Source organism: Mobula hypostoma, chromosome 1 (genome assembly GCF_963921235.1).
Source record: "Mobula hypostoma chromosome 1, sMobHyp1.1, whole genome shotgun sequence".
Lineage (NCBI taxonomy): Eukaryota > Metazoa > Chordata > Chondrichthyes > Myliobatiformes > Myliobatidae > Mobula > Mobula hypostoma.
In genome coordinates, this window is record NC_086097.1 from 232,998,311 (window position 1) to 233,023,774 (window position 25,464).

The window sequence follows — 25,464 nt, forward strand, 5'->3', positions numbered from 1 at the left end:
TGTACAGTAGGAAATTTTTCCTCATTGCTGAGCTATCTATAGGGTGCATGAATTTAGTGTAAGGATAAGAAATGATCTGAAGAAGAACTTGCCGTCATGTGGCTGAAATCAGGAATACACTGCCTGAATGTAGTGGTGGTGGCAGGTACTGTCAGAATATTGTTCATGTGCCTCGTGGAGTATTCCTTTCAATATTGGGCACCTGAAGGACACATTTTTGTCTGACTCAGGCAGCCTAGAAGCGGAAGGTGCCACCTTCCGAGGCATGTCCTGGCAGTCCTTAACACTACAACCTGCCTGAGTCCGTTTGACAGGTGGAACCTCCAGCTTGGCCTCTAACCCTCCCAGAATGGAGGGCTCTGCAGTCCTAGGTTGGGATGGACCGTGCATAGTGTCAGGAAGTCTGGCATGTGGCCAAAGCTTATCTGCAGGGCTAATAGCTGTCAGCATTCAGAGAGGAGGCATCCAAAGCAGCGGGGTTGGAAAGATTGGACATGAGCAGCCTGAAGTCATGTGGGCTGAAGATATTTTAAGTTAGGGAATTAAAGGCCAAGAGTAACGTGCAGATGAATTGTTCAGAGAACCCGATGACAGGAGTACAGAATTATAATAGATGAGCAAATGCAAGCAGGCTTTTCTACTGAGGTTGGGTGGGACTATAACTATAGGACATAATTTATGGGTGAAAAGTGAAATATTTAAGGGCAACCTGAGGGGGAACTACTTCAGTCTGAAGTGGTGGATGTGGGTTTGATTTCAGCATTTGAGAGAAATAGGTTAAGTACATTGATGAGAGGGGTATGGGGAGCTAGGTTCCATATGCAGGTCCTTGAGACTGGTCAAAGTAACAGTTTGGCACAGTCTGCATGTGCTGAAGGGCTTGTGTCTGTGCTTTTGTGCTGCGTATCTCTATGACTCTATGGCAAAACCCCTCTCAAGGCTCACTACTTTTGCTGGATCACTAATCTCCAGAAAGTCCTTCTACGGTTAATGGGGTGCACACACCACTGTTGTAGGCGTCAGGTCAATAAACCCTTTTCTACATGGAATCTCAGTCTCTTTACTAATGCTCTTCCACTGATTCTGCAGTTACCAGTGTTTGCTGGATATTAGATCCGTACATTTTCCTGGTTGTTAGAGAATCTGTCCATCCTTAGTCTCGTTCCCCCCATGTGATCTTCTAAGGAGGAACTAGAAGGCCTCCAAAAGAGGTCAAAGGGTTTTGTTCAACACCCTTACAACAAAGACTAAATAGCTGAAGTTATCCTCTTTATTTTGCGCACAAATCCATTATATTATTTGATGGTAATAAGCCATAATTTTCCCCACAACAAATCATAGTCTGAAAGAGTTCTCAAAACAGCACTGGAGTGGTTTACAAATTTAAAAATGTGAGAAAACAGGTTGTCACCTGTTGAGAATATCGGTCTAATATACTCTTTTTGGTGTGATTGCTCACTGAAAATCATAGATTGCACCTTGAAGTTCTAATTCATGCTGAAAATAGAATTGCACATATAGTCTTGACACCAGGAAAGCATGAAGCACATTGATGGGAATAGTAGATATACAGTAAGTTCTCAATCTCTTGCTGTGGAAATGATTGACTATACTGGGCTGAGTTGACTTTATGTGTGATTTGTACTTAATAATTGGGTACTAATTGACCCAGTTGCTAGGTTGACCTCTCAAAGGTCAATTCCAATTTTCATTTTGGGAAGGAATTGTGCAGTGAAAACAGATTATTTGGTTACTTTCAAATTAAGCCACTTAAAACTATTTGAATAAGGTCTGGGAGGTCAGTTACCTCGGTTACTGATTCAATCATGTTTGTCACTTGCTCTGCTGAGCAGATCCCATTCCTGGACTGAATTATCCCTCCAGTTCATGTGCGGCACAAAATGGATGTTTCTGATCCAAGTGAGAATGTAATATGGACAATACTAGATTGGCCACCTTTATACAACCTCCCAAATTTAAACTGGAAAAGAGAATGTAAAAACAATGACTGACCTTCATAGGATGATTTTGTAAAATTTTAACAGCAAAAGCATTCAGCTATGCAGAAATCAGTCCTGATCACTCACCATTGTTCTTCAAGATTACTTTTACTGATGATGCAAATCTCTCCACAAGTCCATGACCATATTTCAGCTTCTCCCTGCTGCAGCATAATTTAGTTTTATTCTATCTACCATAAAGTAGTTAATAAGTTCTATAGAACTTTTGAGTGTATTACATACCAAACCTGGCAGGTTATACAGCGTCTATGGAAATGAATAAACAGTTGATGTTCCGAGCTAAGACTCTTATTGAGGATTGAATAGAGTCATAGAGTCACACAGGAAACAGACCCCTCAACTCAACTAGTCCACGCTGACCAGGATTCCTATCGATGCTAGTCCCATTTACCTGAGTTTGGTCTGTATCCTTCCAGTCCTTTCCTATCCATTTACCTGTCCAGTGTTGTTCATATGCCTGCCTCAACTACTTCCTCTGGCAGCTCATTCCATCTATGGAAGATGTTCCCCCTCAGGTTCCTACTAAATTTCTCCCCTTCGCACGGCAAACCTAAGCACACTAAGCCTTGATTCCCAGTCTTGAATCCCAAGGATTCATAGTCTTCGAACAAAAACCAGCCCTTCAGGCCATCTAGTCCATGCCAAAACCATTTAATCTGACTACTCTCAACGACCTGCATGAGGACCATAGCCCTCCCATGTCCCTACCATCCATCTACCTATTCAAACATCGCTTAAGTGTTGACATTGAGCTCTCACCACCCTCTAAGTGAAGACATTTCCCCTCATATTCCCCTTAAACTTTTTGCCCTTCAATGTTCTAAGGAATAAAGTCCTAACCTATTCAATCTTTCCTTATAAATCAGGCTCTCCAGACTTGGTAACATCCTTGTAAATTTCTCTGCATACTTTCAACTTTATTTACATCACTCCAGTAGGTAGGTAATGAAAACTTCACGCTTTACCCCAAATGAGGCCTCACCAAAGTCTTATACAACCTGAACATGACATCCCATCTCCTGTACTCAGTACTTTGACTTATGAAGGCCAATGTGCCAGGAGCTTTCTTTACACCCTATTTGCCTGTGATCTTATAATCTCTATAACATCACTCATTTTGTTACACTCAAATGAGTAAAATTTCAACCTGTTCAGCTTCTTTCCACAGCCCAGTCCTTTGAGTCCACGCAACATCCTTGTAAATCTCCTTTGTACTCTTTCCAACATAATGACATCATTCCTACAGCAGTCTGTTCCCAGCTGAACACAGGGTGGCTCAGCAACTTCCTGTAGAACTACAACGTAACATCCCAACTTCTGGGCTGAGTGATGACAGGCTTGATGTAAAAGCATCATTGAAGAGACCAAGATATCAAACAACCTACTTAACTTTAGGGATAAACCTTTGAGATTGTTGGGATAGCAGGAGGGTGAATCAAGCAGTTTATCTGTAAAGAATAATAATTAGTCTTCAATTGATCATCTGATCCATTTTCATGCGAATGAACATGGCCTTGAGGCATTACTGTGAAGAGATCAAGGGAGATATTTGTGGTATGCTGGCTAATATTCATCCTTCAATTAGCAAGTAGATTATCTTCTCACCTTAATGACATTTGTGGGAGTTCAATCTGGATTACTGAGTTCAATCTGGATTTTGTGTCTTCTAGATTACAAAGGGGATGGTGCTTCAAGAAGTACTTTGTTGGCTGTACACACTTTAGGACTTCTGTGTCTACTCCTATCCCCAGCCATTTCCAGAGTTATCTGCACTTGATTGCAATTAAACCTGCAAAATCCTTAGGGACCTTGACAGGGGAGATGTGGAGTTGGTTTCCCTTGTCTGGGATATCTAGCACCTGGGGGGTGGAGGGGGGTTCACATTCCTAACAGAGGTGAGAAGTGATTTCTTCATCCAGATAGAATAGAATAGAACTTTGTTGTCACCACTCAAGATAACAAGATTGTGGTGCTACTCCAGTTCATGCAAAAGAGATATTTACAAAGCATGCGGTACGGCTTAATTAAAAAAAATAATTCCCATATTTACATGCAACAAGTGATTTGGATAGTCCACACCACTCAAAGGCCATTCACAAATGGGGTGTAACATTATTCAGCTGTACAACAGCCCTCGGGAAGAAGCTGTATTTCAATCTGACTGTTTTGGCTAAGATGTTTCTGCATCTTCCTCCAGATGGCGGGAGGTTGAACAGACAGTGTTCGGGTTGGGATGGGTCTTTGAACGTGCCGTAGGCATTGAACGTTGTAGGCTGTCTCCAGTCCGGTAGTTGAGCCCCAGTGATGTGCTGAGCCATCCTAATCACTCGCTGGAGTGCTTTGTGATCTGTCTTGCTGCAGCTAGAGTACCCCACTGTCATTCCGTATGTCAGTATGCTCTCTATCGTATATTGGTAAAAGCTGGCCTGCAATTTTTGGGTGAAATGGTAAAATTTACCCAGAATTTTTCACAGATGAAGAAACAGATCAGCTTTGGACCTCACTATCCAGGAGAGCCGTGGGGCTCATTCACTTAGTGTATTTAAGGCAGATGAATAGATTCAAGGGAGATGGGGTTAATACAGGAGAGTGCTTTTGTGGTTAAAAATAAAATCAGTCACAATCGTATTGAACAATGGACAGGATATGAGGGATTGAATAGGATACTCCTGCTTCTATTTATTATGGCCATTTTACGTTAGCACTTGATTGTGTAGCGACACTTGCAGGCTGCTCCGGGCTGTATATTAATGCATACACTGCATTTCACTATATGTTTCAATGTACCTATGTGCATAGGTTCCTTAAGGTTGCTACAACCAGTGATGGTATGGGGATAAGTGCCCATACCTATTAAATATTCCCATGGCGTGTGCCTCAAACAGCCTCTGACAACCAAGTCCAGCTCCTGGCCTTTATGTGTGTCTTAGCTACTAAGCTTGGAGGAACCATTTCTATTGACAGCAGAAGGAGCAAACGCGGGTTACTGGCCACATAAAACCGGTTGCTTCAGGCAGATGGGGCTCATCAACCATGGTTGGCAGCTCACCTAGGAGAAGGAAAACTCTAATCTCAAACGTCTGCTGCCCTGTGGCTATACCCACTCATGGGGAAGGCTTCGGGAGTAGACGCTGAGTGAAACATCAGGAGCTGGACTCCCGAAGGCAGTCCTACATTTGAGTTCATCACTGACTGGCAACTCCTGCAAAACTGCTGGTACCAAACTGCATCGGTCTCAGCCATTCCTTTGAGTTCATCAGGTGCATGGGGGTGGCAAACTTGCTACAGGGCCAACATCTTGCTCTCCATATCGTACTGCCCAGACTTGTGTACCTAGACAGCTAAGGTGCAACATCCATGGTCGACCCTGACCGACGGAGCAACATATGATTTATAAATAATTCTAATCTAATCTATTGGGTTGTCCTGGGAGGCAGGTATTTTACTGCTGGTTTTCTTGAGGCTTTCAGAAGCAGTGATAAATATAATTTTATAAACTTTCTATTTTTCTCAGTGTCAATGAGAAATCATCACGTTGAATACAGAATAATATCAGTTTCTTAACTTAAGAATATAGGCAAATCCCTTTTGTCAGAAGAGACCATTAGCATGTAATTTTCTGATGCCCTTTAAATGCTGCATGGTTCTTTATGACAGATAAATGTTTGAAATATGTATCTAACTTCATTTGGTCTGCAGCTTATGTTCCTTTACTGAGAAAGCTCTTCCCTATTGCTTGCAGCAGACAGTAGTAAGCACTAATTAATTATTTTATTCAGATCATGGAAAACACTTCTGGAAGTTACAGATAAACTTTACAGCCAATCTACCAATACTTTAAACATAGTTCAATTTTGCAAATTCTAATACATGCTCCAACCTGAAAAGAGCTTTTACATGCTGAAATTAGCTCTTGGATAATTTATTTACAGTATATGGTCGAGGTTTAACATTAGAATTCAGCGACCACAGAAAAAGACAGATAGCATGTAGTGCATTCACCTTAGTTATCTGGACTGGCTTATAAAATCTAATACAAAATCCTCTTCTGTTAATTACTAGTTTCTAAAAATATTTGATTCAAAGGCATCAAAGTACATTGCTGACAATGTTTATTAAAAAAAAATAAATAATAGACACAATAAATAGTACAGATCTATTTAATTGAACGGGCAGACATCTCAATAACCATGCCATTTTCATTTAAGCTACCCTAACCTTCAAAGATGAACAGTTTTAAAGGTCAAAATATATATGTTGTAAATCTGAGGGGCACTGCCACTTCCTCAAGTATTCATTAGCAGGTATGTTAGCCTGCAAAGAGTGGTTTTGTGAAAAGCAGAAACTATTTCCATACCTGTCAACAGAATCCAGGACCTTGTGAACAGGCATTGAGTTAGCTGGTTTCTATCAGCTCAGTACCATTACACACACAGGTATTGTGAAGTATATCTTCTTGCTGAGACCTGAACCGAAATTAAGAATAAATAAAACTATGTATGTAAAATTCCATTTTAACATCAGTGTAATGAGTAGCCACATGCAGTTTTGAAATACTGCAGCTTTTACTAGCTTTGGAGTTATGCACTAGATTAATCGACAAGAGAAAGCACAACCAGGCAGGTCACCATATGTCATCTCCAGCACTGCTTCGGGTGCTGGCTCTTTCCCTGTTCTTGATCCGTAACATTTCCATAATACTGCGAGCATAAATATCTCGCAAGTTAACGTTGGCAACTGAATCGAATGCCGAATTTTTGGTGAGCTTCTTCAGAGCGTCATGGTGTCGAAGGGCTGCCTCTTTCATCTTCTGGGTGATGTAGCAATTAGAAAACCTATCATTTATGATAGCTATGGGCAGTGACAAGACCAGGATACCAGTCAAAATACATAAAAAGGCAATGATCTTCCCACTGGTGGTTTCAGGTCGGATATCTCCATAGCCAACAGTGGTCATGGAGGTTGTTGCCCACCACCATGCACAGGGAACACTAGAGAACGTTGTGCCTGGGACGCTGTGCTCCACAGCGTACTCCACCGTCGAGAAGATGGAAATTCCCACAGAGAGGAAAAGCAGAAGGAGGCCAACCTCTTCGTAACAGAGAGCAATTGTCATTCCTAGAGATTTCAGACCTGTAAAATGAATAATATACCAGTGAGATCCAACATTCCATAAATTATGACAGATAATTCAACAATACCCGTCCAATCGATGTCCCACTACACCACAGATAATTCAATAGTACCCATCCGATCAATGTCCCACTACATCCCAGATAATTCAACAATACCCGTCCAATCGATGTCCCACTACACCCCAGATAATTCCATGGTACCCGTCCAATCAGACATCATAGTGCCAGTCCTGAATTAAACAAACATCAACAATTTGAATGACTATCGTCCCGTTGCCCTCACACCAACAATAATGAAGTGCTTTGAGAGATTGGTCCTCTCCCACATTAAAGTCACTATCCCTGCTACACTGGACTCACACCAGTTTGCCGATAAAGCAAACAGGTCCGCGGAGGATGCCATCTCATTAGCTCTTCACACTGTCCTGACACACCTGGAGGGAAAGGGCACATACGTGAGGATGTTGTTTGTTGATTATAGCTCTGCTTTTAATACTGTCATCCCCAGCAAGCTCATCTCCAAACTCCACCAGCTAGGCCTCAGCTCATCACTCTGCAACTGGGTCCTGAATTTCTTGTCAGAGCGCTCACAGGCAGTGAGACTGGGCCCTCACCTGTCCTCCACTACTACCATGAACACCGGTACACCACAAGGTGGTGTATTGAGTCCCATACTCTACTTCCTCTTCACTTACGACTATGTACCTGTACTTAACACCAATACCATCGTCAAATTCACAGATGACATGACAGTGATCGGGTTGGTCTCCAACAGAGACGAATCAGCGTACAGAGCGGAGGTACAGAACTTAGTGAGCTGGTGCTCAGAGAACAACTTGTCTCTTAATACAGCAAAGACTAAGGAGCTAATTATCAATTTTGGAAAGTCATGGGATGACTAGTGCACTCCAGTCTACATTAACGGAGACGTAGTGGAGAGAGTGTCCAGTTTCAGGTTTCTGGGAAAACACATCTCAGAAGACCTTACATGGTCCACTAACACCACTATCATAGTTAAGAAAGCACAGCAATGCTTGTTCTTCCTCAGGACGTTGAAGAAAGCTGGTCTACCTGAACAGATGCTGGTGACCTTTTACCGCTGCACCATAGAGAGCATCTTAACATACTGCATCTCTGTGTGGTATCTCAGTTGTACAGCAACTGATAGGAAAGCACTTCAGCGGGTCGTCTCTAGCGCACAGAAGATCATCGGGACACAGCTCCCAGCCCTGGAGGACACCTACAGCTCTCGCTGCCTAAGGAAAGCTACAAGCATCTGTAAGGACAATACACACCCATGCAGTCATCTGTTTGAACTTCTTCCAGCTGGCAGACGTTATAAGATATTCTATGCCCGCACTTCCAGACTGAAAAATAGCTTTTTCCCCAGAGCTATAATTGTTCTGAACCAATTGATCAAGCATCATCCATAAATGTGTTATATTGCTACTTTAATACCGGTTTTATGGCTGTCATGCATCTGAGTTGCACTTTTGTACTGCTGGACATTGCTTGTACTGGCTGGTTACTTGATTTTATTTATTGTTTATTTATTTTATTTGTTGTTTTATAGCATTGAGTATGAGAGTTGCAAACTCATTTTCGCTGTGTTGGTGCCTGACAAATTGTACTATGCAATGACAATAAAGATATTTCAATTTCTATTTCAATTTCAATCGATGTCCCACTACATCCCAAATAATTCAAAGGTACCCATCTGATCGATACCCCACTACATCCCAGATAATTCAACAGTACCCATCTGATCGATACCCCACTACATCCCAGATAATTCAATAGTACCCATCTGATCAATGTCCCACTGCACCCCAGATAATTCAACAGTACCCATCCGATCGATGCCCCACTGCATCCCAGGTAATTCAACAGTACCCGTCTGATCTATGTCGCACTACAGCCCAGATAAACATACCATTGAGTCATAAAGCACAGAAACGGACCCTTCAGCCCATCTAGTCCATGCTGAAATAACATTCTACCTCGTCCCATCGACCCACACCTGGTCCATAGCCTTATATATAATTGTAATAACAAAATTGTGATACTTAAGGTAATCAATTATTTTTAATTACGAAACAGAATTGAAAGTCATTCGAAAATAGCAGCAGTATTCCACTTTGAGGACTGTGGGCGGGCTTTGACAGAGAGTTCTATAAACAGCTGATTTTCTCAGAGACCATTATGTTAGATTTCTCTCTATGCTTGCTGTCATTTCTCTTGCAATTACTCATCCTCACCTGCAGATTTGGGGCAAGACTAACTCCAGGTGGATACTAGCTCAATAACTTACCCATTGCACCAGTGCAGACAAAATGAAAGAAATCCAAATTAAATCCTAGAGTTATGATGCCCAATACATTTGGGTGCAAGGTATGATTTTCAGTGAGAGTTTCTTTCTAAAAATGAAAGCTAAATGGAGGAGTGTGGTATTTATAAAATGGAGCTAAAGCAGTTGCTGACAGTACTCCATTCTTCTGATTTAGCAGCTGTGCAAATCGAGCAAATATTTCCTCGCAAAATGGTTCTCTGTGTTTGTAATCACCCTCATACATAGTAAAAAGTCTCTCATATCACTGATATTAATTGGATGTCCTTGTACTTGGCTGATGTGTTTAATTATCCAATTAGCCCTGTCTCCTGCCACACACTGCACCCAGTGGAGCAGAGAAAGACCACTGCATGATTGCCATCCTGTGTAATACTTTGGCTAATTACCTTGGCGTGCAAGGCAAAATATTTAGTCTGCTCTGATATCAAAAAAGGTAGAAATTTAAATCTGCAAAGTGAACAGCAAAGTAAATTTTAATAGTCAATCTGCTGTGTGACTATGCTGCTTTTGGTTTGAAGCTCACTTGATGTACAGTATTATTTCAATCAAGATAATCACAAATATTCTACCTTCAGTACGATCAGGTCTGTTACACTATGCTTTTGACTTACCACCACTACAAACACACGACCCAACGTCACTTTATGTACATACAATGTCTATCTATCTATATATATATATATATATATAAAACAGATACGTGTACATTGTGTTTTATAGGATTTCTTTTATACTTATATATATTTTTGTTTTTTTTGTGTGACTGTATTATACTGATATCTTATATGTGCCTTGTGCTGTGCTGTGTGATTGTTGGTACTGTGTTTTACACCTTGGACCTGGCGAAATGCTGTTTTGTTTGGCTGTATTAATGATTTTCATGTATGGTTGAATGACAATTGAACTTCAACTTGATAATAAACAATCTTGAATCTTGAAACTTGAATTTGATCTCTCCCTATTCGGGATATTTCCCCTTTCTCTGGCTCATATGGTACTAAAAACTAACTTGCTTTCCAAACGCAAGAAAATCTGGAGATGCTGGAAATCCAAGGCAAAAACTTACAAAATGCTGGAGGAACTCAGCAGTTCAGGCAGCATCTATGGAAGTGAATAAGCAGTCGAGGTTTTGGGTCATGACCCTTCATCAGGACTAAACTTCTCATCTACTTTTTCCACTCCTGAGAGATTTGCTTACTCATTGGTTTTGCTTCTCTGGAGAAAACTTGCATTCTGTTTCCTTTCCGTCAGAATGTTTCTTGTATTGACTACCTTGTAGGTTTTTTAAGACTAAAACACAGAACATATAATATTATAGCAATACTGTGCTGATCTTTTAACTTACTCTAAGATCAATCTAACCTTTCCCTGCCACAGAGCCCCCCCATTTTTCTTTCATTTATGTGCCTATCCAAGGATCTCTTAAATGCTCCTAATGTATCTGCCTCCAGCCCACCCCTGGCAGCATGTTCCACGCTCCTACCATTGCCTGTCTAAAAATCCTGCCTCTGACATTCCCCCCCCCCCCCGTACTTTCCTCCCAAAACCTTAAAAGTATGCCCCTTGTGTTAGCCATTTCTGGACTGGGAAAGTGTCTGGCTGGTAATTTTATCTCTGTCTCTTATCATCTTATACACTATCTTATCAAGTCACTTCTCAGTCCTTTCTCTCCAAAGAGAAAAGCCCTAAGTCGCTCAACTTTTCTTCGTAAGACATGCTTTCTAATTCCGGTGGCATCCTGGTAGATCTCCTATGTGCCCTCTCCAAAGCTTCCACATACTTCCTAAAAAGAGATGCCCAGACCTAAAGACAATACTCCATGTATGGTCTAACATGAAGCAGAGGTACTTCCTAGGATGAGCTGGGAGACATAATCAGTGAAGTAACCTGGTGTGATCAGGTGTTTTGGGACTTCCAGCATCAGGCACTCTCACTCAGGTGACCTTCTGGCATGTCCCAGCAGCATTGGCCGATGGGCCACACCTCTTGATCCATAGCCATCAGGAAACTCTCTCAGCAGCCTCTGTGACGGTCCTGATGGCTCTTTTCTTTGCAGGCACCATAATGCCAAGGAGGAAGTAGGTTCTGTGCAGCAAGTAGCCAAAAAAACCTTTACACTCCACCTCTATAAGCTCACATCGTGCCCTCCACCCCTGTCTCTGGCACTGCTCTACCAGCTCCTGGTATTTGGCTTTCTTACGCTTAAACTCCTCTTCAATCCCAAGGAACCGTCAGCTCTACTGTGACCACCTGCTTTGAGGTTTCTGACAGAGTGACCATGTCAGTCTTCTGGGATGACGATGCGATGAAGTCAGGGAACATTCATTGCTGGCTAAGATCCACTTTCGGTTGCTAGTCAGACACCGTGTCAGTCAGAATTTTATAGAGATGCTACATTACCTCATGGCTCATGATCTCAACCTTCAGACTAACTGGGAGAAAGACTGCATTGGGAGATCTTTCTGAATTGGCGGAGGAAGGATAGGTTGCTGGTTGTAGGATAATAACTACAGATGAACTTGGTGGTATTGAACTCCTGTACCTCCTACCTGAAGCTGAAGAAACTTGGCCTGGATAGTGAGGGTCCTAGATCGATGGATGCTGCTTTCCTGTCACAGCACTCCTTGTCAATGTGCTCAGTGACAGGGAGGGCTTTGCCTATGATGCGCCAGGCTTTATCCACCACTTACTGTAGACTTTTCCATCAATAGGGTTAAAGACTGTAAATTATTTCATGAAGCAACTGCATTAATTAAAAAAAATTAAACCAATACTTATTAGAAATAGCATTGCACAAAATAGCAGTATGTGAAATGTGGAACTTACCTGTTGAGTGTCTTCCAAGTTTCAACATGCGCAGTGATCTCATTAATCTCAGGATCTGGACAATTTTCCCAACGTTTTCCAGTTCTGTAGAACCTCCATAAAGCTGCTCCACCAGCATGGTGATATAAAACGGGACCACAGCAATGAGGTCAATAATATTCACCAAGCACTTAACAAATCTGCACTTGTTCTTCACACATAAGAATCTTAGTAGATACTCTGCAGTGAACCAAGTTATGCAAATATACTCAACTGCATTCAACAAGGGAGGATCCAGTACGTTATACTCAAGAGAAAAGACAGCCATATTTGCAATGGAAATGAGGACAAATGCCACAGAAAGGATTCCAAATGTCTTAGCTAGCTTTGAAGAATCAGGTTTTTCCATTATGACCCACAGTTTTTGTCTTAGTTTTTCACAAATCACTCCGGAGAAATCTTCCTCTTCATTCTCAATCAATTCCGTATCGCGTTTTATATCTAAGGCTTCATTAATTTCTTTCCGCCTGTAATATCTTTCTCGGCAGCAAATGTCAATGTTAAGTTCATCTATTCCCCAGTATTCAATTTCCTGCAAAAATGACATTGCACAGAGTTCTTCGTTTACATGCAGCTTTCCAGTCTTGTAATAATGTATAATGTACTTGAACGTCTGTGAACTCCGATCAAAGAAATATTCATTGTCCACAAAGTTGGCATCGTCGCATAGATCCAGTATGGAGTCCTGTTCAGACGTAGCCAGCTTCCCCAGGCGTGTTTCAGGATAGCACAACAGAGTCTCATGTGACAGAGTGAATCTGCTGCCGCCGACGTTTATTATAAAGGTGTTTAAAGGATTTTTATTCAAGTGCTCTTCACTGCAAAACACACTGGATTCCAGAGAGAAGACAGAAACATGGTCTTCATTCCGCTCAACGAACCAAGGAGAACAGTTGGAAGACTTCATGGTACATGTTCATTAATGATGACCTGAAAATTAAACTGAGTTATCATCGTTACTTTCTACTAGAAAATGACTGTTGGTAACATTGGAAGGCAATCACTGAAATTTACCTTCCACATTTTTATTGGAACATTCTAATAAAGTTAAAGTATGTTATGATAGGCACTTCATGGCATGTTTCATCACAAAGTATAAGTCACTCAAGCTATCAAACCATTTTTCTGTGCAATACCATTTCTTCCCTACAGTGTTTCCTTTAACCTATCTTTTCTCACATGCCCATCGACTCTCTCATCCACAGAATGCTGGGGGATCTCAGCAGACCAGGCAGCATCTATAGAAGAGAAAATCGTTGCTGTTTCAGGTCGAGACCCTTCTTCAGGAGTGGAAAGGAAGGGGAGGTCAGAGTACAAAGGTGGGGGGCGTGGAGGAAGAAGCACACTGTGGTAGGTGATGTCAAGCCGGGGTGGGGGCGGTGGAAAGGGTGAAGTAAGGAGCTGGAAAGTTGATTGATAAAGGGGATAAAGGACTGGAGAAGGAGGAATCTGATAGGAGTGGACAGAAGACCATGGAGAAAGGGAAGAAGGAGGAGCACCAGAGGGAGGCGATGGGCAGGTAGGGAGATAAACAGAGAGAGGAAAACAGTAATGGGCAATGGGGCTTGTTGAAGGGGGGGGCAATTACCAGAAATCGATGTTCATGCCATCAAGTTGGAGGCTACCCAGATGGAATATGAGGCATTGTTCCCTGAACCTCAGTGTGGCCTCATCGTGGCAGTAGAGAAAGCCATGGACTGACATGTTGCAATGTGAAGGAGATTCCCAGCATCAGCAGATTTTCTCGTGTTTGTAACTCTCCCATCCATACGCTCGTGGTAATTTTAAGCTGCCAATTAACCTACCTTTAGAATATGGAGCACCTGGGGGAAATCCATATTGTCTCAGACAGAATGCGTGAACAGAAAACAGACAAGTACAGAGGTCAGGACCGTACCCAGGTCACTGGATCAGAGCTAACAGCTATTCCCCTTGTTAAAATCCAAAAATAGATTCTATGAAACACTTAATGAAATTAACATCCCCCTCCCAGTGATGTTCAAACTAATTATTTTTAAGGCTTTAAACCCTTAAGAAAATTGTGAAGGTCTCTTGTGCTACTGGCAGCTACTATGAAATAGGATGGTGACTGAGGCAATGGAGTTCTTTCCCAACAGGATATTTCAGTTTTACAGTACAGCTTTAATGCAACTATGTTAAAACAACTCACTGCTATGTTGAGCTGTTTCAGAGTTGAATTACACTTCAATTGTACTTTTCACTGGAACACACAGAATTAATGTTCAGCCAGGATTGTTGAAAAATCTCCAGTGTGCTGACTCAGAAAGGTGTGTTTAGAGTTTTATTGTATTCCTCGGCAAAAGATTCTTCACCGACTGACATGGTTGTCGTACTTCTGAACTGCTCATCTTTGAATAATACATTACATAGTACTTGAACTTTAAAATAATTGAACGCTCGGGATATGCCACTTTCCAGTGCCAATGATTTACCATCAACACCAATAACTTCCAAGTTTATTGAACTATGTTCATACCAAGTGTGCAATGCGACTCATATCAATTTACCCTTTCCCCCAAGGTGTTTAAAGTATTTGGCATTGCGGACTGAGGAGGCATTTTAGAGATTGTTATCACAAGAATCCAAGAGCAAAATTAATACTTAAAAAGATATATTCCTGGGCAAGTCAAACAAAAAGAGGAAATGTGAAACAGATTTATCATCATTGATGAACTAAACCTTCAGCTGTGACTGTCTGTCCTGAATTGAGGGGAAGAAAAGATGAGAGAGATAATTGAGAAAGTTTGATTCTTGAAAACTAGTTAAAATCATCTCAATAAGTTACAAAGGAATAAAGGCCGTGAAAATAGTTAAGTAGGGCAGTGAAACAAAAGCATAAAAGCTGAAGAGAAGTAAAAAGCAAATTGCAGTGGATGCAAGGCATGGCAATGTTTCTAATTTTAAGGTAGGTCACATGCATAATGTTACATTTTCTTTTATAGATGCAATATTGCAAATTCTCAAAAGTTGTTGGGAGTTTTAATGAACACAGCAGGCCAGGCAGCATCTCTAGCAGCAGGTACAGTTGACGTTTCAGGCCAAGACCCTTCATCCTACCGAAGGGTCTCGGCCCGAAACATTGACTGTACCTCTTCCTAGAGATGCTGCCTGGCCTGCTGCGTTCACCGGCAACTTTTATGTATGTTGCTTGAAATTCCAGCATCTGCACATTTCCTCGTGTAGAAGTTTTAATAGCCTCTCTGAGTTTTCAATGCTGCAAGTCTAATTGATTTATTTTAGGAAGCTGTCATCACACAGGCCTTAATTTCCCAAGAGCCACTCCTTCCTAGAAATACACAACAACTGAATCATTGAACACATGACCAAGAGTTTCAGCACAAACTGCAATATTTAACTTTTAAGAGTGAATGAAGTTGTAGGTACATTCAGACTTTGGTTTATCCAATGTTAGCAAGTTGCATTTTAATATTTGTATCATCCGGTCTTGTTACTGTCGGAAACTCCACTGTCTTCTGCTTGAAAACAATCTGTGTTTCACATGTTCATCTGTATCGACAGAAACAAACATATTGAGATTCAAAGATCATGTATTATCAAAGTATGTAGGCAGTATATACAACCCTGAGATTTGTCTTCCCACACACTGCCATGAAACAAAGAAAACCATAGATCCCGTTTGAAGAAAATCATCAAACATCCAACATGCAAAATAAAAATCACGCAAACGGCAAAAAAAAGAGCAAGAAACACAGAATACAAAACTCCAAATCAGAAAGACATTGGAAGAGTCTGGGTATATTCAGTTCAGTTCAATGCAGCGCCACGTCTCTTGTCTGCAGTCTGCGGCACTGGTCTGCCCTGATCAAAATCGCACAAAACAGCAACAAAAAAGGCAGCAACCAAAAAGCAGATACACATCATAACATGAAATACAGACTCAATATTAGATCCAAACAGCAAATATCCTTTTAATTTAGAGGCAAAGTAACCCTGTAATTGCTTAATAAAAGTATGTTAATTTAAAGTAAGCAAAACAACCAAAAAAGCACGATAAACAATACTGAGTGTTTCACAGGATGCAACTCGATGGAAAACAGTAAAAACACTGAACAAACTGTAAATAGCATCTTTATTAACACTATGCTGAGATGAAGCACAGCAAAAGAAAACTTAGAAGTTTGCAGTAATATACGTGTTAAAGTGCATAATTATAACATATTCCTTGATTGGTTATTGGGAAATTCTAGCCAGTTAAGACCACAGTTAAGAGTTCATTGATTGATTCAGGCTGTCCAGAAACCAATAAGATAGTAGATATGTGCTCTAAATCAGTGATAACATTTAAGCCTCATACCCACTAATCATAAACCTTGTATTGAAAAAATAATTGCAAAGGACAAGTTAATTTAAATCTGTCTCACCAGATGGCTTGGCTGCTTCAGTTATGGAGCAGATGCTAATGCCACATTTTAAGCTGTGGAGAAGAGTTATGATATCTCCACACTGTGACAAAAACATAGCAAAGAACACTAAGTTTTAACTGTTAATTGCCTTCAATTTTATTTTATGCATTCCATTCTGCTGACCTTTTGATCTTCTAAATTCACATTTGGCAACTCATTAGCATTCTGCACACCTTTCATTGACAGCTCTTATCCAAAAATAATACTGAGCAAACATTTAGCCAGTTCCTCTGAGTCAAAGAAGTTTTGCTTGCATTCCACTTCTGCAATTCCATAACTAAAGGAGTGGTGAAATGAGATTTAGTGAGACATTACAGAAGTGAACAGGAATAATATTTGAATGAGAAAATGTTAAAAGTGAAGTAGTCATCAGACAAATGTTGGCTGTGTATTCCTCTCCATTGATATTGCCTGAAACGCTGACTTCCTACAGCATTTTGTGTTTATTGTTCTAGCTTTCCAGCATCCACAGAATCTCTTGTGTTTGTGGCAAAATAATGTTGGGGATAAAAAAAATAGTGAGAATAATTGCTTAGGCCTTAGAAAGACTGGCACAGGTTTGACAGACTGAATTCTATATTTAGTAATTCCGTGATTCATAATTATACCCTTAAGTTCATGCTTCTCTCCAGGAATACAAATATTTTTCTGTTAGCTACTGTAGATCTTTACAGATTTCAAATATTTAGCAACAGAGATGACACAGAAGCTTAAAAATTCTTTTTTATAACTTTGAAGAGAATATTGCAGTTTAAATTCAGTTCAATTTGAAGGTGCAGTGACATTTCAGGTCTCACAGCATCTAGTGGGAAATTGAACTCCTGACTGTTGGACAGGATCTAGTTAGAACAAGACATTTTTTTTTCTGGCCCATTGCTTTCCCAGCTGACATCAACAACACAATATCTAATGTTTACAGTCAGCAAGATTTGCAACCTCAGTGGTATGAGAAATGGCAATTTGTACTTATTCACTGAGCATCCATCTTTTACAGATTTCATTTTCCTCAAACCACGCTATTCTAAGTAACTTCTTTGACATGGACTGAGATCTGTGCTCTCTTGTTCCTTGACAGCTTTCCCAGTGGTGATCAGGGTCATATTATTTTCAGCTTCCTGGCCTCAGAATCATTCCATGCTATTGCCACATCTCTCCGACACAGTTTGCTGCATTCGGCCACAGGCATGATTAGGAATTTCATTCAACCTCTGTACTCAAGGAGAAAGGATTGCCACTAATTTCCCTTTAACTCCTTAGAAGACTGCTATTGCAGTATTCTTCAAAGCGCAAGTACACTTGCTTGTTTTCATGTGAGGCATTTAGACTTTCTTATAGATCGAGGGGTCCCTGCCAATATCATGCCTTCTGTAAATATCATTCTTCACTATCCTGGCCAGCCTTTGCTGACTCCTGGGATCATCTTCCCTTCTTTTTCCAATCCACCCTTGAATTAGCTTCACTTTCAGGTAGCTAAGAGTGTACTGTTTATTTTGCACACACATCCATTTACGGGGTGGCTGCCAAGATCGCAGCTGAAAGTCTGAGTGCTGGCAGCTTTGAGAACTTCCAATTGAAGAATACTCCAAAATCATCACACCATGGGGAAATCACAACAGTGTTCTAGGAATTTCATAACTGAAGTACATGATTCTTCCGGGACTTCTAAGAAAGCTTTAATGTGATAGACAAAACTGTCAGCATTAAAAAGTAACTTCAAGGCCAAACAATATTCGTCTTTTAAAATTAATTAGTGATACCCTATCATAGTGGCAAGTGAAACAATAAGTTATTTTCATGGTACTCTGTCTATTTCCAACATTGTAAGTAAAGTTACAGCTGGGAGAATGGAGTGTTCTTGGAAGATTGCAGGAACAGAGAATGTTAAGGACACAAGGATGGGGATAGCACTTAAGATTTAAAACTTGAGAGTAAGCATTTAAAATGTGAGACAGCTAGACCAGGAGGTGAAATGGTTTAATGAGCAGTGATACAATAAACAGTCTGTGGTTCCAGCAACAATGAATGCAATTCTCTGAAGTGAATATATCACAATATCTCAGCATAACCAAGTTTCACATAATCACAATATTGAGTAGTTTGTATCAAGCTTGTAACTGCACTAGGAGTTGGCAAGGTATTGACCACATATATAAATTATCTCTCTGGATTACTTTATGTGAGGTCCTGATTTCTAAAAGGAGGAAGGAACTTTTGTTCATTAAATTTTCCTGATTTGTAAACTTTTATCTTTTCAGCAAGATTTACAATAGACTATTCAGCCATTGTCAATAATATAGAGATATCTCATTTAAATCCCAGCTAAGTAGGTACTATTTGCAAGTAACACTTTAATAACAAGAGGACTGAAATGTCACTTGTCAAGGCTTTAAATTTTCTTGTATCTATGTCTGCAGTGTGGTTTTGAGCAGTTAATTTTCAAATAGGCATTAAACCAGAACAGATGATGCATAATGAAGTATAAAGATTAGCTTTATTTGTCAATTGTACATTAAAATACCAAAACAGACAGTGAAATGCATCAATGAGGAACACAGATCGAGGATTAAGCTGGGGCAGCACGCAACTGTCGCCATGGTTACAGCATCAACGTAGCATACCCATAAATCTCTAACCTTAACTGCAGGTCTTTGGAATGTGGGAAGAAACCAGATTACTCGGTGGAAACCCACATGTTCATGAGGAGAACGTACACGTTTTACACTCAGTGGTAGGAATTGAACCCCCTTGGTGATCTCTGGCATTGTAAAGTGATTGTCCAAACTGCTATGCTACCACGCAGGGAAGCCTGAAGCCGGAAATTGAGGTGGGGACTGAGGCTGCAGCAGGTGACTGAAGGGGCACAATGCAATGAATGAGAAAAATATTCTCCTTGAGGAGGAAGTCCTAAATATGATTCATAAAACATTCACTGATGATATTAACAGCAAATATCATGGATGTAGGACTTGAGGGAGCCTAAGACCGGAAGACATAGCTTCAGAATAGAGGGACGTCCATTTAGAACGGAGATGAGGATGATTTTCCTTAGCCAGAGAGGGTGAATGTGTGGAATTCATTGCCATAGTCGACTGTGAAGGCCAAGTCATTGGCTACATTTAAGGCAGAGGCTGACAGAGTCTTGATTAGTTAGGGCACGAAGGGACACATGAAGAAGGCAGGATATTGGGACCAAGAGGGAAAATGGATCAGCCATGATGAAATGGCGGAGCAGAGTCGATGGGCCAAATTGCCTAATTCTGTTCCGATATCTTATGGTCTTATGTATCCAATGTGAATATAATTTGATTAATTCCACAGGAGTACAGGAGCAATAGCTGGCACTGATGGGGATAGAAGTTCAAATCCACTTCTATTCAATCCGACTTAATAATTAGTATCTGCACTGCAAATTCAATACAAAACATTCTTTTAAAATTATGAAATTCAGTCAGCTTCAATTATTAGGTAAACAATACACCATTCACTGTGACCTTTCTCTCAGCATCTCACTGAAACTGTCACCGGTGTTCTTTACAGAAATTAGTGCTCTGCTATTTTCATACAGGATAGTACAAGGGTTTTTAAGGTGAGAATCTTGATAAAACAAACGGTTGCAACACACTCTAACAACTCTCAGTAATGTACTCAAATAGTTACGTTTATTTCTAGGGCACCAGCATAAGGAAAAATTTAAGCAATCCTCAAATCTCTTTTTTTCGCTTATCTTGAGCTGTACTGAAAATGACTTGGAGGAGGCAATCTTCCCCTTTGGGTTCATGTCGGCTCCCAAATCTCATCAATGCTTTTGCCCCATTTCATTTCTCTATACCCCGTTCAACTTGTTCTCTCATGCACTGATCAATTCCCCTTTGATTCTTTTTGTCATTAACCTGCAATAATGGGCAAGCTACAGTAGTCAATTAACCAAGCAACACATCTTTGGGATGTCAGGGGACACTGGATCACCTGCAGGAATCCTACACAGCTATGGGAGAATATATGGTAGGATTTTAGAACATAGAACATAGAATAGTAGAGCACAGTACAGGCCCTTCGGCCCACAATGTTGTGCCGACCCTCAAACCCTGCCTCCCATATAAGCCCCCACCTTAAATTCCTCCATATACCTGTCTAATAGTCTCTTAAACTTCACTAGTGTATCTGCCTCCACCACTGACTCAGGCAGTGCATTCCACGCACCAACCACTCTCTGAGTAAAGAACCTTCCTCTAATGTCCCCCTTGAACTTCCCACCCCTTACCTTAAAGCCATGTCCTCTTGTATTGAGCAGTGGTGCCCCAGGGAAGAGGCGCTGGCTATCCACTCTATTTATTCCTCTTATTCACGTTTTGTGAATAAACCGTGTGAGAGTCATTTTAGAATTCATCAAATCCAGCATCATATGTCTGTCTGGTGCTCATACATGCCCACACGGCTCAGTTCCTATGTTCCTTGGTTGGAGTAACAGCAGGTACCTCTGGCTCGTCCAGGGGTATGTTGACACACATATGGTCATGTCATGATGCAGGGGGTATGGTAGTGCAACTATCCGGGTCTTGGTGGGTCAGTTTAAGGCAATCTATGGAAATACATTCAGGTTTACCCTTCTTGCCTACGATTGAAGTCTTTTTGCTCCTTTCCAAAATGCAGAACAGGCCATCATAAGGGCACCTATGGGGTGCTGATGTGCACAATGGTGGTCAAAAACGATCAAAGTAGAACATAGGTCAACTGGAACTCAAGAGTGCTGTACGTAATGCCCCAGAATTGTGTTAAGGAGTTGTGTTTATTGATGAGGGTGGAATGCTGTTGGGATGCCAACCAAGCAGTCATAGTGTCAGGAATAAAATCACCTGGCACCCATAGCGGCTGCCCGTACACCAACCCCGCCAAGGATAACTGCAAGTCCTCTTTTGGAGCCGTTCTGGGCCCCAGCAGGACCTAGGAAGGACAATCATGCCATCAGGGACACCTTCAGAGCAGTCTTTAAGGAGCAGTGAAACTGCTCACACAGGCCGTTGGACTGCAAGTGATACATCATGGTGTGATGCAATTTTACGCCGAGGTTCTGGGCCATTGTGGCACAGAGGTCTGGTGTGAATTAAGGATTGCAGTTGGAGGAAATATCGGATGGGTGGCTGCTGAGCGGAGCAACCCAGGCGTTGACGAATGCCCGAGCCTTGTCCGTGGCCTTCGTTGACGCTATAAGGACAACCTCTGGTGGTGCTGTCCACCAGGGTAAGGAGATGCATGAATCCATGGTGTTTAAGGTGTGGGAGGAGGACTAATCAGGTCCACACTGACGCGGTGAAACCATTGCTCAGGGACCTCGAAAGATGCCGATGGTCCTTGAATGCGACAGTTAACTTTTGCCTGCTGACACACAGCACAGGCTGCACTCCAGTCTTGTACGTCTTTCCTAAGGCCATGCCACACAAACTTTAGAGCAACCAGTATCTGTGAAGCCTTCATGCAGGAATGCGAGAGGCATTGAATGGAGTTAAAAACAGTACACCTCCAATTTGCAGGCACTATGGGGCAAGGGCGACTGGTTGAGAGAAACGCCTGCGCCCCGTGACTGCTGTCCTGCGAGCCTGGACCTCTGGGTTGGTAGCTTGCTGCACGCTGGTATAGTCAACTCTACTTGTGTATGGCAGCAACGGCGGGTGGTGAGAAGCAAGCAGCCACAGGAGGAATTTTTCCTTTGTGTTGACGTATGTCAGTAGTGAATTCTGAAATGTAGCTTTGCTGCTGTGTAGACCAAGGCTTTTTCCGTGCCATGCATGAGGGGTTTGGGGTTAATGAACGCTGTGAAAAGTGACCCTCCAGTAGAAAATGAAAATGCTGGACAGCCAGATAATGTGGGCAGGAGAAAGTCCATAGCAGCAGAGACTTTTGATGGCAGAGATGTCACACTTTCTGTGAAGATGTGGTGGCAGAGAAAGTCAATGGTAGACAACTCAAAATGGCATTTAGTGGGGTTAATAATCAGCCCATGTTGGCTTAAGTGCTTGAAAAGTGTGCAGAGATGTGATAACTATTTGGATTTGGATGTGCTGGTGACAAGTATGTCATTCAGGTAAACAAAAAGAAAATCTAAGTCTTTTAACATAGAGTCTTTTAGTCGCTGCTGCATTTTTCAGCCTAAACAGCATGTGCAGAAACTCAAATAAACCTAACAGGGTTATAACAGCAGTTTTGGGAATATCCTCAGTACACACAAGCACCTGATGGTACTCTCGACTAAGTCCACTTCAGAAAAAATTATCTTTCCAGCTCAATGTGCCAAAAAGTCTTGACTATGTGGAGCTAGGTGATGATCCGGGGTGATGTTTTCATTAAGGTGGTGGTAATGTCCACATGGACAGTAACCACCGTCGGGTTGAAGGGTCATATGGAGGGGTGAAGCCGAGTCGGTATTTGACCTGTGTACAATGCCAACAAACTCAGCCTTCTTCTGGCAGCACATTCTCTTGAGTGCTTGTGTCACACAGGAAGTGTCGCCCTGAAAACGTCACCGTAGTGAACAATAGATGACCATTGCCGCTAGAACCCAGGGTGTCACAGACCTCCCATGTCCCGATGTGCTGGCGCTGTCAAAGCTGCACGGTGGTTGGTACTTAGCATGTGTGCCGAAATTTTTCTGGTAAAAACATAGGTCCAGTTTTGTCAGGTTTGGAGCCACAGGCATAAGTCCGTAGGAGACTCTGCTGACAGGGAAGGGAGGAGGAAAAATGCATTTCTGCCTGGCTGAGTGTAGACTATCGGCCATTTTAGCAAGCTCCCTATAGTGCTTCACAGGTGTATCAATGAAGGCTGAGTGAACTTGATCCGGCATTTGTTGCATAATGAGTTTTTTAAAGATAAAACAAAGATGGTGATTGCCCAGGAGAGGTAGCATATGGTCTATTTGTCCCGAAGGTCTACCCTCACCTAGGCCAGGCAAGGAGAGCAACAATTTGGCGTGCTCAGTCTCAGACAGTCCAAAAGTCTGTAATAAGTGAGATTTCAGTGACATTTTTATCACATACAGGTGGATCTTCCAGTAGATTCACCAGACTGGCTGCAGTGGAACTACTTAGCGATGCTACAATGTAGTAGAATTTGGTATTGTTCACATTGATTTCTCACAGCGCAAACTGGGCTTTTGCCTTGGTGCAAACCATGTTGTGGTGTGCTGCTCCCCAAACTCTAGCAGTTTCAAAGCAACTGTGTTTGCCGACATGTCGTTGAGTATCTCCAGAGGTCATAAGAGAGCTTAAGGTTAAGGAACCCTTAGGGAACAGTGATCACATTATGATCGAGTTCACTTTGAAATTTGAGAAGGAGAAACTAAAATCCAATGTGTCGGTATTTCAGTGGAATAAAGGAAATTACAATGGCGTGAGAGGGGAACTGGCCAAGGTTGGCTGGAAAGAGACACCAGCAGGAAGGACAGCAGAGCAGCAATGACTGGAGTTTCTGCGAAAAATGAGGGAAGTGCACAACAGATACATTCCAAATAAGAATAAATTTTCGAATGGAAGAAGGACACAACCGTGGCTGAAGTCAAAGCCAAAGTAAAAGCAAAAGAGAGAGCATACAAGAAAGCCAAAGCTAGTGGGAAGATAGGAGATTGGGAAGCTTTTAAAAACTTGCAGAAGGAAACTAAGAAGGCCACTAGGAAGGAAAAGATGAATTATGAAAGGAAGATGGTGACTAATATCAAAGCTTTTTTGGGGTACATAAAGGGTAAAGGAGAGTTGAGGGGAGATATAGGACCAATACAAAATGATGCTGGAGATATTGCTGTCAGAGATGCAGAGATGGCAGAGGAACTGAATGCATATTTTGCATCAGTCTTCACAGTGGAACACGTATGCAGTATACCGGACATTCCAGAGAGTCAGGGAAGTGAAGTTTGTGCAGTGAAAATTACGACTGAGAAGGTGCTCAGAAAGCTTAATGGTCTGAGGATAAATAAATCTCCTGGACCTGATGGAATGCACCCTCGGGTTCTGAAGGAAGTAACTGGAGAGATTGCGGAGGCATTAACAATGAGCTTTCGAGAATCGATGGATTCTGGCATTGTACTGGATGACTGGAAAATTACAAATGTTACTCCACTATTTAAGAAGGGTGGGAGGTAGCAGAAAGGAAACTATAGACCTGTTAGCCTGACATCAGTGGTTGGGAAGTTGTTGGAGTCAATTGTTAGGGATGAGATTATGGAGTACCTGGAGGCACATGACAAGATAGGCCAAAACCAGCATGGTTTCCCAAAAAGGAAAATCCTGCTTGACTGACCTACTCAACAGGAATTCTGCAGATGCTGGAAATTCAAGCAACACACATAAAAGTTGCTGGTGAACGCAGCAGGCCAGGCAGCATCTCTAGGAAGAGGTGCAGTCGACGTTTCAGGCCGAGACCCTTCGTCAGGCCTTGGCCTGAAACGTCGACTGCACCTCTTCCTAGAGATGCTGCCTGGCCTGCTGCGTTCACCAGCAACTTTTATGTGTGTTGCTTGACTAACCTACTGCAATTTTTTGAGGAAATTACAAGCAGGGTAGAGAAAGGAGATGTAGTAGATGTGATGTACTTGGATTTTCAGAAGGCCTTTGACAAGGTGCTGCACGTGAGGCCGCTGTGCAAGATGAGATCCCATGGAA

At 41.7% G+C, this 25,464-nt stretch overlaps 1 protein-coding gene across 4 annotated transcripts in view; it reads right to left on the reverse strand.

Moving 5' to 3' along the window:
- Positions 1-5,793: 5,793 nt before the first annotated feature.
- The window catches only part of kcnv1 (potassium voltage-gated channel modifier subfamily V member 1), a 49,277-nt gene continuing 29,606 nt past the window's right edge, over positions 5,794-25,464 (reverse strand). For 2 of the 4 annotated variants that reach the window (XM_063042222.1, XM_063042232.1), the window contains exons 2-3: positions 12,333-13,301; positions 5,794-7,154 (exon numbers count right to left, since the gene is read on the reverse strand). In XM_063042222.1, coding sequence (XP_062898292.1) covers positions 6,646-7,154; positions 12,333-13,278 — 1,455 coding nt within the window. In that variant the 5' untranslated portion in view covers positions 13,279-13,301 and the 3' untranslated portion in view covers positions 5,794-6,645. Of the gene's footprint in view, positions 7,155-12,332; positions 13,302-15,748; positions 15,900-25,464 lie in introns of all 4 variants that reach the window. The other 2 variants (XM_063042207.1, XM_063042214.1) reach the window with 2 other exon arrangements.